Source organism: Anolis sagrei, chromosome 2 (genome assembly GCF_037176765.1).
Source record: "Anolis sagrei isolate rAnoSag1 chromosome 2, rAnoSag1.mat, whole genome shotgun sequence".
Taxonomy (NCBI): Eukaryota; Metazoa; Chordata; class Lepidosauria; order Squamata; family Dactyloidae; genus Anolis; species Anolis sagrei.
This window is the reverse complement of record NC_090022.1, coordinates 90,481,928-90,497,873: the sequence shown is the minus strand read 5'-3', so window position 1 is coordinate 90,497,873 and position 15,946 is coordinate 90,481,928. Positions and strand designations below refer to the sequence as shown.

Here is a 15,946-nt window from a genome sequence, read left to right as displayed (position 1 = left end):
ATGCCATTTTTCATTATTGAGATGAAATTAAAGTTACTGATTTGGGATACAGGAATTGGGCATTCAGATAATGTGGCCAGTCCAGCGAAGTTGATGGTGGAGAATCATTGCTTCAGTGCTGGTGGTCTTTTGATTTTTTCAGAATGCTGATGTTTGTCTGCCTGTCTTCCCAAGAGATTTGCAGGATTTTTCAGATGCAATGCTGATGGAATCTTTCCAGAAGTCGAGACTGATGTTTGTAGATGGTCCATGTTTTGTAGGCATACAAAATAACTGGAAGGACAACAACTTTATCAACTTGTGTAGTGTAGCGTTTGTCATTTGCATATTTTAAATTGTTGATATTCCTTTTTCCAATGTTCACAGCTCCTCACTCCAAGTCTAATCCTGCTTTGCATATGAAATGTTCTGCATAGAAGTTAAACAAATAGGCTGATAACATGCAGCCTTACCTGATCCTTTTACCAATTGGAAGTTATTATGTTTCTTTTTATTCTGTTCTGACTGTAGTCTCTTATCCTATAGGTTATGCATCAGGACAATCAAGTATTGTGGCACAGATATTTCTTTAAGAGTAATCCATATTTTACAGGATCTATACTGTCAAATCACTGCTGCAACCTATAAAGAACAGGCTGCTTTTTTCTGAAATTATTTGATGTACACCATTATCCAATGTATGTCTGCAATATGATTCCTGGTGGCTCTTTCTTTCCTCAACCCAGCTTGGGCATCTGACATTTTTTGCTCCCATATATGATTAAGAAAAATGCTGTAGAGATTTCAGCATTAATGTATTGTCAAAGGCTTTCATGGCCGGAATCCATGGGTTGTTGTAGGTTTTTCCGGGCCATAGATGCAGGCGAAACGTCAGGAGAAAAATTGCCTCCAGAACATGGCCATATAGCCCGGAAAAACCTACAACAACCCATTTCAGCATTATTTTGCCAGCATGTTGAATGGCAGATTACTGCAATGATCCTATGGTTATCGTAATCCCTGGTGCTCCCCTTTTTCATGATTTGAATGTATATTGAGCATTTTCAATCTGTGAGTCATTCTTTTGCTTTTCATATTTGTTGACAGATTTTAATTAAAAGCAGAGTAGATTCTGTTTCAGGTGTTTGCAAGAGCTCTGTTGGTATAGCATTTGTTCCTGATGTTTTATTTTTCCCAAGTGCCCTGAGTGCAGCTTCTCCCTCATTTTCTAAAATGGTCATTCTTTCTTCTCCTTTATTCAGTTCCACCAGTGGATTGTTTCTATTATTTCCTTTTTGTATTTTGTCATGTACAGTGTTCTGCTGATTTTTGTATAGCAACTCACTCTCGATTTAAATTTCTTTTTGATTTCTCTGTTTTTTGTGGAATAGCTCTCTTGTTCTTCCTTTTTTGTTGTCTTCTTTAATTTATCTGCTTTGATTATTATTGTAGTTAACTTTTTACCTGTGCACAAGTTATTGGACAGTTGCATTCCAGGTTCTGAATCTATGTTTATCACCTTTTACTTTTTATTTTCATCTGTCATCTATTGAGATTTCTTTTTTGGCTTCAGATAATGCCTTTTCATTTTTCTCCCTGACAATGTCTCTTGCTTCTGCAAAGAGTTTTTTGGCTCTTGGTCAATTTGGCTTATTAGTAGAAACCTAGATTACATCAAGACAATATTTGATTTGCTTATTTCTATTTCATCTTTCTCCTAACAATGGGAGCTCAGTTATGTTGAAAAACAATACAAAGCCAAAGCTCTATGAAATCACTAATAAAAGTATAGTTATTTAAAAAGCAACTGAATAATTTATAAAGTTGAAACTTTAAATAATAAAAACATTAACATTTATTAAACCACTGTGTGTAAATCTTAAAAACAGTGCCATTGGACTCAGTGAGATTAATTTAGAAGATAATGAAAAATTCTGCTCATTTCATAAATCTTGACAGAATTACTTTGGATTTAGTTCATAGGATTTCAAAAGGGAATCAGAAGCTACTGGTCTAACCCACCATCCTGCAGAATTATCTTATTTTCTATATGTAAAACATATTGATGTTTTACGCTTTAGAAAGTTTTCAAAACTGTAGTGTCGTTCAGATCTGTCTCTGGCAATCCAAACACAGAAAGGAATGTACAATATTTCTTTTGTCCTCTTGCCTTGAACATTTTTTAAAGAACAAAGCAAGAATTATAATAAAATAAAAGTATGCATTGTTTGTAAAGCATGGGCTCTTGTTCCATTGGAAACATACAGTTTCAATTACATTTCATAATTGTGTTTTTCTGCAGACTCGTTTACAAGCTGGACAAGGCTATGGCACCACCTTTAACTGCGTCCTCACTGTGTACAAAAATGAATCTGTAAGTACATTATTTTGTCTGACAGAAAACCAAGACAGAAAAAAAGAAAGATTTAAATATGAGCACTGATTAGCTAGCTTTCGTATTTTGTCATTAAGTAGTTTTGAATTGGATGTGGGATTCCTTTAAACTAGCAAAGTTTTGTATGAACACTTCTAGGGCTCTTCTATACAGCCATATAACCCAGAACATCGAGGTATAGAATCCACAATATCTGCTTTGAACTGTGTTATCTGAGTCCATACTGCTATATAATCCAGTTCAATGTGGCTTTTATACAACTATGTGGAAGGGCCCCTATGTCATCTTTTTTTAAAAGATATTTGAGGTGTATACACTAACAAACAGTATCAGGTATGTGCTGGTTTTGGAAAAGTTTGCAATTGCAAGTTGGTTTGTGCCTTGGCACAAGATGTTGATTGCATTCAAGAAAATACACCTCTGGTTGAAAGAACAATCTTATTTGAATTCTCAACAAAAACATAAATCATTAGCTTTATGATTGAGTGAAGAACAACAACAACAACAACAACAACACCACTTTATTTGTATCCCGCCGCCCTCTCCCAAAAGGGACTCGGGACGGCTTACAAAAGCATGTAGTAGTGCACCAAAATACACAAGGTACAGTACAATACATATAACAATGCCAATTTACATATATAGCATATAAACCCTTCTAGTTTACATAAAATACTCAGTAAAATGGAGCAGTAGTAGACCTGCTTTTCCTTAGTTCCAGTTTTATACTTTATCAATTACATCATATCAACTTAGACACAGAAGTTACAAACTGAATTTCTCTCACCATTTGGCAATTCCAGGCATCTTCATATCTGGGATTTTGAAATAAGGTTTTTCAAAACATAGTAAAGGTAAAGGTTTTCCCCTGACATTAAGTCTAGTTGTGTCTGATTCTGGGGTGTGGTGCTCATCTCCATTTCTAAGCCAAAGAGCTGGCATTGTCCATAAGACTCCTCCAAGGTCATGTTGCTGGCATGACTGAATAGCGCCATTACCTTCCTGCCGAAGTGGTACCTATTGATCTACTCACATTTGCATGTTTTCGAACTGCTAGGTTGGCAGAAGCTCGGACTAACAGCAGGAGCTCACACCACTTCCCAGATTTGAACCTGCGACCTTTCGGTCAACAAGTTCAGCAGCTCAGTGGTTTAACCCACTGCACCACTAGGGGCTCCCATTTTCAAAACATAGAATCAAGCATTAGAACTCTGAAATGATTGGATTTCCTTGCAATAAAATGCTACCAGTGTAATATTCTGGTTTTAGGCAGGCTTGAACTTCTATTAGAATAAAAATTGGCCTGTATATTCAGGCCCCTTCTACACTGCCATATAATCCAGATTATCAAATCAGATAATCCACATGATTTGCTTTGAACTGGATTATATGAATTCACACTGCCATATAATCCAGATCAAATAAGAGAATCTAGATTTAATATGGCAGTGTAGAAGGGCCCCCAGAGGCATTCTGTAAGTATGCATGTAATGCAATGGAAAGTAAAAAAAAAATACCTGATACATTTTGTGGTAGGAACATCGGATACTTCTCAGAATCCGTAAGCCTTCCATTTGTGATACCTATATAGTTGTCAAAGGCCATTCTGACAGTACCATATTGTTAGAGGTCAGCTATTCTATTTCCTTTCTTCCCTTCCCAACCACCAGAGCATCTTTACTCACGTATCTCTTCAGAAGGAAAGGGAAGCCATGGGTGGAAAAAGGAAGTCAAAAAAGTGTATGTGCAGTTATTACCTGGTGAATGAATTACCTGGTTTTAAACAAAGTATGTGCCCCAACCAATCACCACTTTCCTTCTATTTTGCTAATTTATTATGACTACAACCTTAGAGAGACAAACATTTTTTCCATTCAAGGACTGTGAGAAAAATGTGTTCTAATAAATATGTGTGAGAAATGTAGTGTACTGAACATAAATGTACCTGAAAATGTAAGATTAAAATATGAAAACAGTCACAGAGTGTGATTACATCACCTTCTTCCAACCCATTTTTATTACTAATTTAATCTATCACATTTGTAGATTACTGGGTTCTTCAAAGGAATGTCTTTCCCACTAGTTAGCATTGCTATCTACAATTCAGTGGTATTTGGCGTCTTCAGCAATATCCAAAGGCTCATTAGCCAATATCGCTATGCAAATCCTAATCATCCACCAGCACTTGCAGACCTGGCTTTAGCAAGCATGGCAACTGGAGCAGTTTCAGTAGGAATTGGTGGACCAGTTGACTTGGTAAAGATAAGACTACAGATGCAGACTCAAACATTTCTTGCAGGTAAGATTCTACCATTTCTGTCAAGGTAACTGTTTTAATCTGTTTCAATCTAAAAAGAGAAAGAAAGAAAGAAAGAAAGAAAGAAAGAAAGAAAGAAAGAAAGAAATCAGCACAAGCCTTCATAGGTCGCAACCCGCATTGATGCTTCTGAGTCTTATTTTGTTTTTCTGTTTCTGTAGACAGTTACATAATGCCATCATGGTAATGCTGAGATATGTGATTAACCCACACATAGCTCTGTACATAATAGTTGGCATATTGCCACAAAAAATACAGGCCCTATATCCTCCAACAAATACAATGGATATTTCCATTTACAAGGTTATTACTAACGTGCCTTGTTTTGGAGGAGCTTTGTTTGTTTTGTGTGTGTGCTAGTTTGTTTTGCTAAAAATAGTTTGTGTGTCAATCACAACCCTTGTTTGTATCCTTGAAGGCCTCTTCTTTCTTCTAACAATGAACATCTAGAGATAGCTAACCTCTAAATAATGTAGCCAACCTTACCTCATGCCAATTATTGAAGGAAGAAAAATAAAGTTTCATCTTGGTAGAATAGTGGTTCTCAACCTGTTGGTCCCCAGATGTTTTGGCCTTCAACTCCTAGAAATCCTAACAGCTGGTAAACTGACTGGATTTTCTGGGAATTGAAGGCCGAAACACCTGGGGACCCACAGGTTGAGAACCACTGTGATAGAACTATGATACTGTTTTGAAGTTTTTGGAATGATTTAATTGTGACAGAGCATTAACTTATTAATTATGGCAGAAGACACATTGCTATCCTGCTTTGAGGAGACTGTGTTTCTCCAAAGATTTTAGACTTTCTAGAGATGGGGACAAAAAAGCTTTTAAAATGAATGTAACGTTCATATTTAAACAGCTTTGCAATGTTTTCACAAATAATAATGATAGAGATCATGATAATTCTCATTTTGTGGGTAGGAATATGGCTTCTTAGAGAAAAAAATTACACAAATGCACAATCTGGTAGCTGCCTATATGTAGCCTGAGATCTGTGTCAATTGTGCGTGATTCAATGTATGATTTTTCAATGGAAGAAATCAAGGTAAGAGCCCTAACCTTTGTAGCTTCCCACTCACTTTTGTACCCCTCTTTTAGGAATGCCCATTTAGCATATATTTGAAAACTCATATTCTGTCTTTAGTAGTCTGAACTATCTTAACTCGTTTCCATACGGTTATACATATCCACTTCTGCAAGCATTAAATTTTGATGATTATGCCAAAAAGTATAGTTATTATGTAAAAGCAGACCAACACAGTTACAATTATCCATCAGGGAATTCATTTATTTGACTGTTAGCCCTTTATTCAAAAGCAGCACAAGCACACACATTTTAACATAGTTATCACAATCTATTTGAGAACTCCCATATTTGATCTAGATTGTACGTCATTTTGAAACACGGTTTTATATAAACATTCAGCCTTTTAATCAAAACAATATTTAACAATATTTAATGACAATGTTAAACAATATTTAAGCCAACAAATTTTGAGCCCACGGTGATACCACATAAGAACATAAATAGAACTGTGCTTGTCTATATTCATGTAATTCTGCCACTTTTTCTTCATATTGACCAAATAGTATGCTACTGTAAAAACAAAAATAAGTGTTTTAATTGGGTAATATAGAACCTTATAGCCAAAATCATACCAATTAATTTAAAATGCAATACATTTCCAGCAGTTCTTGGTATACCCCCCCCCCCCTAAATTATTGGTTATGGGTGAATCTGTTCAACGTATGACCTCATCACGATAGCAAATTTCCCCGTCATAGAACACATTGCTGATGCAGTCAGCATGGAACCTGCTGGATCTCATTACATGACACACAGCTACTTCTAGTGGGGCTCCATAATGGCTGTGTAAGTGAAATGTTCTGTGGCAGAGAACTCTGAACATGGGAGACTACTGATCTTGAGATAAAAAATGCTGGGGACGGCACAGGAGCAAGCCAGAAAGGTGATGGGCTCCACAATTTGCCTCACTGGCCTACGGATTCCCCCGCTGTCCCCTGCACCAAGGGCCTCCATGTGATATCCATAATGAACCAATATTCAGGCCCACCTTTGAGATGGCAGGAGAAAAACCATGTGGGCAGATGTCCCTCCATACTCATCCACCATCATCAGAGGGAACCAAGTGTTGTACATCCCCCAAGCCAAGCCAGATTCTTCTTTGGCAAACACCCCTGAGTAGTTTAAGGAAATCTCCATACTTGCTGATGCTTATAGGGGGCACTTGCATCTAATATTCATAATCCAGGACCCATGTCAACCACTTTCCAAAGTTGTGATAAAACAGAGATGATGAAAGGAAAAAAGAAGGATTTCAGTGAACATGACTAGACATGTTTTCCATTTCATATTACTCAGTACCCACAAATGAAAAACACAGAGACAGTAACATTTTAAAGGATTTTAAATTATTCTTGGAATCTGAATTTTGAGCTTGTTTTTTTATTATTATTCTACAGCCAACCTAGGGTTGAAGCAGAGGACAACGGGATTCTCAGTACAGACTGCCTACAGAGGTCCAGTTCACTGTGTTGGCTCTATCCTCCGACAAGAGGGTTTAGCGGGATTATACCGAGGTTCTTCTGCAATGATTCTGCGTGACATTCCTGGATATTGCCTTTACTTCATCCCTTACACATTTCTTTGTGGATGGATCACGCCAGAGGGATGCCATTCTCCTAGTCCCTTTTCTGTATGGATGGCTGGAGGCATTGCAGGTATGACCAAGGACCTAATCACATTAGGGTCCTTGACACAAGGGGCAGCAGGGGAGGGGGTAGGTCAGTGGGGCGAATCTTCACCTGGCACCCCACATTGGCCGTACCACCTGCTTGCCAATCACTATGCTTTCCTGCATGATCCCACCTTGTCCCAATGATTCCTAATCTGAATATGTGGAGTCTCTCATGTTCAGGTTTCCCTCTCTTACCATGCTTCTTCAATGCAGCCAGCGTGGAGCCCCGCTGGAAATAGGGATGAAATAGGGGTGGGCTCTGTGCTAGCTGTATAGAAGAAGTGTCCTATGAAGAGGAATTAAGGTAATGTAATGAGGTCACAGCTCTCCTTCACTAGAAAGAGCTGCTTTTATATTACATTTCAGCTACTTCAACCATATTCTTCCTATAAAACTCGCTTTTTTCTGTATTGTCGAAGGCTTTCATGGCCACAATCACTGGGTTGTTGTAGGTTTTTTGGGCTATATGGCCATGTTCTAGAGGCATTCTCTCCTGACGTTTTGCCTGCATCTATCGCAAGCATTCTCAGAGGTAGTGAGGTCTGTTGGAACTAGGAAAATGGGTTTATATATCTGTGGCATGACCAGGGTGGGACAAAGAACTCTTCTCTGTTGCAGCTAGGTGTGAATGTTTCAACTGACCACCTTTATTAGCATTTGATGGCCTGGTAGTGCCTGGGGCAATCTTTTGTTGAGAGGTGATTAGATGTCCCTCATTGTTTGCCTTCTGTTGTTTTGCTGATGTAATTTTAGAGTTTTTAAATACTGGTAGCCAGATTTTGTTCATTTTCATGGTTTCCTCCTTTCTGTTGAAATTGTCCACATGCTTGTGGATTTCAGTGGCTTCTCTGTGTAGTCTGACATGGTGGTTGTTAGAGTGGTCCAGCATTTCTGTGTTCTCAAATAATATGCTGTGTCCAGGTTGGTTCATCAGGTGCTCTGCTATGGCTGTCTTCTCTGGTTGAAGTAGTCTGCAGTGCCTTTCATGTTCCTTGATTCGTGTTTGGGCAATGCTGCGTTTGGTGATCCCAATGTAGGCTTGTCCACAGCTGCATGGTACACGGTAGACTCCTGCAGAAGTGAGAGGTTCCCTCTTGTCCTTTGCTGAATGTAGCATTTGTTGGATTTTCTTGGTGGGTCTGTAGATAGTTTGTATGTTGTGTTTCCTCATCAGCTTCCCTATGTGGTCAGTGGTTCCTTGATGTATGGCAAGAACACTTTTTCTCTGGGTGGATCTTTGTCTTGACTCTCGTGGCTTGTTCTCAGTCTTGCAGCTCTTCTGATGTCTGAGGTGGAGTATCCATTGGCCTGTAAAGCTCTTTTTTTTTTTTGTAGTCAGCCTTCTTTTTTATATATATACTCTCCCTGACTCTGCTGCCTCCTTTTACTTTCTTCTGTTCATTAGCTTTTCTTTGATTTTTTTATCCCTCTACTCATCCCAGTTTTCTTTCTCTTTTTTCATTTCCATATCCTCCCTCCCACCTATCATTTCTTGTTGTCCAACTCTCAACTGCCCCATCTCAAAGCATCCTTTTGTCTGATCTTTGAAAATATATGAAAGAAAGGAAACTGAACAAAACAGTTATGATTTTAATTGAAAACCTCATTCAAAACATTGCTCAGGCTACTGACTGGGACTGGTTACAGGGATCATATAAACCCCTCACATCCTGGTCCATTTCTGGGCACAATTCAAAGTGACCCATAAAGATCTGCAAAGCTTGAATCCAAACTATCTGAAAGGTCATACCTCCCTGTATGAGCCTGCTCAAAATTTAAGATATTTGAGAGAAGACTTTTTCTCAGTCCTACCACCACCCCAGGCATTTTAAGCAAGGACAAAGGAGAGAGCCTTTCCAGTGGCTGTCTCAGGTTGTAGAAATATTTCTCCCAGTAGGTTCAACTGGCCCCCTCCATGTTCCTCTTTTTATTCAGGCAGCCCTTGGGCTTATAATTTATGTGGCAGATAGGACTTTCAGCGGAGCTTTGCTATGTTTCAATTGTGGCTTAGATAGTTTTATAATTTTGTGTTCTTAACCTAACTATTTAGTTGGTTTTTAACTTTCGTACAAATATATCTTTTAACTCTTCTCAGTTTTTGCCTGTAAGCCAAGAAGAAAGGAAAGGGAAATAAACTGTAGAATACTGGGAGGTCAGAAGCTGTTCACCTCTGGAATGTGAGCTGCATAGATCAGAACAAAGCATCAGTAAATAAGTTCATAAACAATTCCTTAAGGCACGTTTCAGAATATACAGGAATCTTAGGAAAGGTTGCCTAACTTTAGCTCAACTCAGTTCAGGTTTGGTCAAGCAAACACTGGGATTGCATACATTCTGCTCTTTATTCAAAGTCCCGAGGGCTTTCTTGAGCTATACCGGTTGGGTAGCTCAGGAGCTGGGGTTTTCTCCACTTTTAAAGGGCATCCTACATGCTTGAGGCAAAAATAGGCAAAATTTCAAAAGCAGAGTTCAGTTTTGGCAATAATGCACACAGAATACCACAAATGGTTGCTTTGACCTGACTCTGATTTACATATTTGGCATCTACCCTTCCCTTACTTTTATCTTCTAGTAGCATGTGTGAACCAGCCTGAAAATGTTCTTTGAAGTGACTGGAAAATTTCCTACAATATAATTTTGCAATTGCTTAATGTAGCTAAATTATACTTTAAAAAGTGCAAACCAGTTTTGCTTTTCTTCAGCTGAGAATTTTCCCCATACTGTACTTCCAAAGATAACATAGAGTATAAAGACGTTCTCAGTTGATTGTATTTTTCTCTTTAATGAGTCTCATTGTATGGACCTTTATAAATTCAGAGTCTTCACCCCAAATGGAACCCCCAATTTCTATAAACTCCAACCAAGTTGACCAGCAATTTGATTGTAGTCAAAGCGTATTAAGGCATTTAGCTTGTAACCTTTCAAAAGTTGTTTTAGTCTGCACTAATGGGTAAGGACCCCTGTTGTTCATTCGTTCAGTCGTCTCCGACTCTTCGTGACCTCATGGACCAGTCCACGCCAGAGCTCCCTGTCGGCCGTCACCACCCCCAGCTCCTTCAAGGTCAGTCCAGTCACTTCAAGGATGCCATCCATCCATCTTGCCCTTGGTCGGCCCCTCTTCCTTTTTCCTTCTACTTTCCCCAGCATAATTCTGGGGAAAGTCATGAGGCTTTCCTGTCTCCTCATGATGTGGCCAAAGTACTTCAACTTTGTCTCTAGTATCCTTCCCTCCAGTGAGCAGCCGGGCTTTATTTCCTGGAGGATGGACTGGTTGGATCTTCTCGCAGTCCAAGGCACTCTCAGCACTTTCCTCCAGCACCACAGCTCAAAAGCATCGATCTTCCTTCGCTCAGCCTTCCCTAAGGTCCAGCTCTCACATCCGTAGGTTACTACAGGGAATACCATGGCTTTGACTAGGCGGATCTTTGTTGCTAGTCTGATGTCTCTACTCTTTATTATTTTATAGAGACTGGACATTGCTCTCCTCCCAAGAAGTAAGCGTCTTCTGATTTCCTGGCCACAGTCTGCATCTGCAGTAATCTTTGTGCCTAGAAATACAAAGTCTGTCACGGCCTCCACGTTTTCTCCCTCTATTTCCCAGTTGTCAATCATTCTTGTTGCCATAATCTTGGTTTTTTTTTATGTTTAGCTGCAACCCAGCTTTTGCGCTTTCTTCTTTCACCTTGATTAGAAGGCTCCTCAGCTCCTCCTCGCTTTCGGCCATCAGAGTGGTGTCATCTGCATATCTGAGGTTGTTAATGTTTCTTCCAGCAATTTTCACCCCAGCTTTGCATTCATCAAGCCCCGCACATCGCATGATGTATTCTGCATACAAGTTAAAAAGGTTGGGTGAGAGGATGCAGCCTTGTCGTACGCCTTTCCCAATCTTGAACCAGTCTGTTGTTCCATGGTCAGTTCTGACTGTTGCTACTTGCTCCTTGTACAGATTCCTCAGAAGAGAGACAAGGTGGCTTGGGATGCCCATCCCACCAAGGACTTGCCACAGTTTATTATGATCCACACAGTCAAAGGCTTTAGAGTAGTCAATGAAGCAGAAATAGATGTTTTTCTGAAACTCCCTGCCTTTCTCCATTATCCAGCGGATATTGGCAATCTGGTCTCTCGTTCCTCTGCCTTTTCTAAACCCAGCTTGAACATCTGGCAACTCTCGCTCCATGTATTGCTGGAGTCTTCCTTGCAGGATCTTGAGCATTACCTTACTGGCATGAGAAATAAGGGCCACTGTACGGAAGTTGGAGCAGTCCTTCGCATTTCCCTTTTTTGGTATGGGGATATAAGTTGATTTTTTCCAGTCTGATGGCCATTCTTGTGTTTTCCATATTTGCTGGCATATGGCATGCATCACCTTGACAGCATCATCTTTTAAGATTTTAAACAGTTCAGCTGGGATCTCGTCGTCTCCTGCTGCCTTGTTGTTAGCAATGCTTCTTAAGGCCCATTCAACCTCACTCCTCAGGATGTCTGGTTCTAATTCATTCACCACACCGTCAAAGCTATCCTCAATATTATTATCCTTCCTATACAGATCTTCTGTATAGTCTCGCCACCTTCTCTTGATCTCTTCAGCTTCTGTTAGGTCCCTGCCATCTTTGTTTCTTATCATACCAATTTTTGCCTGAAATTTACCTCCAATGTTTCTAATTTTCTGGAAGAGGTCTCTTGTCCTTCCTACTCTGTTGTCTTCTTCCACTTCCATGCATTGCTTATTTAAAAATAGTTCCTTATCTCTCCTGGCTAACCTCTGGAATTGCGCATTTAACTGGGCATATCTCCCCTTATCCCTGTTTCCTTTTGCTTTCCTCCTTTCTTGGGCTACTTCCAGTGTCTCAGCAGACAACCATTTTGCCTTCTTGGTTTTCTTTTTCTTTGGGACGTACTTTGTTGCCGCCTCCTGAACAATGTCTCGGACTTCTGTCCATAGTTCTTCTGGGACTCTATTTACTAAATCTAGTCCTTTAAATCTGTTCTTCACTTCCACTGCGTATTCGCTAGGAATGTTAGTGAGATCATATCTAACTGGTCTGTGTATTTTCCCTGATCTCTTTAGTTTTATTCTAAATTGGGCAATAAGAAGTTCGTGATCTGAGCTACAGTCAGCCCCAGGTCTTGTTTTCACCGACTGGATGGATGTCCGCCACCTTTGGCTGCAAAGGATGTAGTCAATTTGATTTCGGTGTTGACCATCTGGTGAGGTCCATGTATAAAGCCGTCTTTTAGGTTGTTGGAAGAGAGTATTTGTTATACACAGCAAGTTTTCCTGGCAAAATTCTATCAGCCTGTGTCCCGCTTCATTTTGTTCTCCCAGACCATGCTTGCCTGTGATCCCAGTTGTCATTTGACTTCCCACCTTGGCATTCCAGTCTCCTGTAATGAAAATAATGTCTCTTTTTGGTGTATTATCCAGTAGGTCCTGCAGATCCTCATAGAACTGATCTACTTCTGCTTCTTCAGCAGCTGTGGTTGGGGCGTATATTTGGATCACTGTGATGTTGAAAGGCTTGCCTTGCACTCGAATTGAGATCATTCTGTCATTTTTGGGTTGTATCCTAGCACTGCTTTAGCGAATTTCTTATTAATTATGAAGGCTACTCCATTTCTTCGATGTTCCTCTTGTCTGCAGTAGTAGATCTGGTGGTCATCTGATGTGAAGTGGCCCATTCCAGTCCATTTCAGTTCGCTGACCCCCAGAATGTCTATCTTTAGTCTTGACATCTCACTGATAACAACATCCAATTTGCCCTGGCTCATAGATCTTACATTCCAGGTTCCTATGGTGTGTTGATCTTTAGAGCATCGGATTCGTCGTTCACCTCCAGTACCGTCGGCCGCTAGCCTTCCTTTCGGCTTTGAGCTAGCTGCATCATCACATCTGGGGCTAGTTGAACTTATCCTCTGCTCCTCCCCAGTAGCATTTTGGCCATCTTCCGACCTGGGAGTCCCATCTTCCAATGGCATACCGACATATCTCTGGTTGTACTGATCCATTTAGTTTTCTTGGCAAGGATACTGGGGTGGTTTGCCAATGCCTTCCCCAGGGATCACGCTTGGTCTGACCTCTCTGCCACGACCGTCCCGTCTTGGGTGGCCCTTCACGGTTTCGCTCATGACATCATTGAGGTGCTCAAGCTCCAGCGCCACAACAAGGCGGCGATACTTTGCTGGAGACCCCTACTTTTATCATATTCTTTACTTGGAAAGAAATTTAAAAATACCCCATATATTCCTGGGTTATATGTAAAGCTTAAATGGACAGGAGGGTGTTCATTTTAATTGTTCAAGTTGTGAAACAAAATCAGATTATTTTAACAACATACCCCGTACCACTTGTAACATCTTCATGAGGCATTGAATGAAATGGCTGCAAGAGAAATCACAAATCACAGCAATGGCATTATGTTCAGATTTTTATTTTATTCCTAAATGGGTTGATCAGGTTAATCAGTAGGTGGAGTTCAAGTCACATATCAATGTTGCCAAGCTGCACATGCTTACAAGGCTCCATTAACGTGAATTCCATTGCACCTGTATTTATGTGTGTGTATGAATGATTCCGCTCCAAAAGGAAAAAAACTGACTGTATTTTACATCACTGAAAGGGAATAAAAAGGCAATCTATTGACAACATAGAACATCTCACTAGTTCCAAAACAGTATTTTAGTTTCATGGATTTCTTTAACAAATTATTGAGTTTCAGTCTAATCTCAGGAACAGCTTTTTTTTTGCAAGAAAATAATGGCAGAACTTTCTAGATGTCTTCCCATAAATTTTAATAGTAATTGGCAGGGGTCCACAGCAGGCAAATTTAACCTTAGCACACCATATTATGGCTCTCTCATACCAGGGACAGTTAACGGGTCCATTGGTGCGGGGATGGCAAATCTATGCTTGATGTATTGTCGAAGGCTTTCATGGCTGGAATCACTGGGTTGTTGTAGGTTTTCCAGGCTATAGGGCCATGTTCTAAAGGCATTTTCTCCTGACGTTTCACTTGCATCTATGGCAATCATCCTCAGAGGTAGTGAGGTCTGTTGGAAGTAGGAAAATGGGTTTATATATCTGTTGAAAGACCAGGGTGGGACCAAGGACTTTTGTCTGCTGGAGCTAGGTGTGAATGTTTCAACTGACCACCTTGATTAGCATTTAATAGCTTGGAAGTGCCTGGGGGAATCTTTTGTTGAGAGGTGATTTGATGTGCCTGTAAAATCCATGCTTGATTTTACTACTTCTCCTTCTGTATCCCATCCAAATGATATTGTCGAAGGCTTTCATGGCTGGAATCACTGGGTTGTTCTAGGTTTTTTTCGGGCTATATGGCCATAGTCTAGAGGCATTCTCTCCTGACGTTTCGCCTGCATCTATGGCAAGCATCCTCAGAGGTAGTGAGGTCTGTTGGAACTAGGAAAATGGGTTTATATATCTGTGGAATGACCAGGGTGAGACAAAGGACTCTTGTCTGCTGGAGCTAGGTGTGAATGTTTCAACTGACTACCTTAATTAGCATACAACGACCTGACTGTGCCTGGGACAGAGCACCTGATGAACCAACCTGGACACAGCATTTTATCTGAGAACACAGAAATGCTGGATCACTCTCACAACCACCATGTCAGACTACACAGAGAAGCCATTGAAATACACAAGCATGTGGACAATTTCAACAGAAAGGAGGAAACCATTAAAATGAACAAAATCTGGCTACCAGTATTAAAAAAAACTCTAAAATTACAACAGCACAACAACAGAGAGGAAGCAGGCAGGGACATCTAATTACCTCTCAACAAAAGTTTGCCCCAGGCACAGTCAGGCCATTGTATGCTAATCAAGATGGTCAATTGAAACATTCACACCTAGCTCCAGCAGACAAGAGTCCTTTGTCTCACCCTGGTTATTCCACAGATATATAAATCCTTTTGCCTAGTTCCAACAGACCTCACTACTTCTGAGGATGCTTGTCATAGATGCAGGTGAAATGTCAGGAGAATGCCTCTAGACCAGGGGTCCTCAAGCTTTTTGAACAGAGGGCCAGACCACAGTCCCTCAAGCTGTTGGAGGGCCGGATTATAATTTGAAAAAAAGCATGAATGTATTCCTATGCACACTGCACATATTTTATTTGTAGTGCAAAAGACACTTAAAAACAATACTATAATTAAAATGAAGAACAATTTTAACACATACAAACTTATTAGTATTTCATTGGGAAATGTGGGCCTACTTTTGGCTGATGACATAGGATTGTTGTTGTTATTGTGTGCTTTCAAGTTGTTTCAGACTTAGGTTGACCCTGAGCGAGGGCCAGGTAAATGACCTTGGAGGGCCGCATTTGGCCCCCGGGCCTTAGTTTGAGGACCCCTGCTCTAGACCATGGCCATATAGCCCGAAAAAACCTACAACAACCCATCCAAATGATTCCAGAGGCAAACCTCTGAAGGAATAGGATCTCAGACCAGCTGTGGTAAAAATCAAGAGTC

The 15,946-nt window shown here is 40.2% G+C and overlaps 1 protein-coding gene across 6 annotated transcripts in view; it reads left to right on the top strand.

Annotated features, from left to right (window-relative positions):
- Positions 1 to 15,946, top strand: part of SLC25A48 (solute carrier family 25 member 48) — a 53,908-nt gene that overhangs the window by 29,932 nt on the left and 8,030 nt on the right. For all 6 annotated transcript variants that reach the window (XM_067463689.1, XM_060765318.2, XM_060765314.2 and 3 more), the window contains 3 exons: positions 2,282 to 2,353; positions 4,421 to 4,673; positions 7,179 to 7,436. In XM_067463689.1, the coding sequence (XP_067319790.1) occupies positions 4,442 to 4,673; positions 7,179 to 7,436 (490 nt within the window). In that variant the 5' untranslated portion in view covers positions 2,282 to 2,353; positions 4,421 to 4,441. The remainder of the gene's footprint in view (positions 1 to 2,281; positions 2,354 to 4,420; positions 4,674 to 7,178; positions 7,437 to 15,946) is intronic.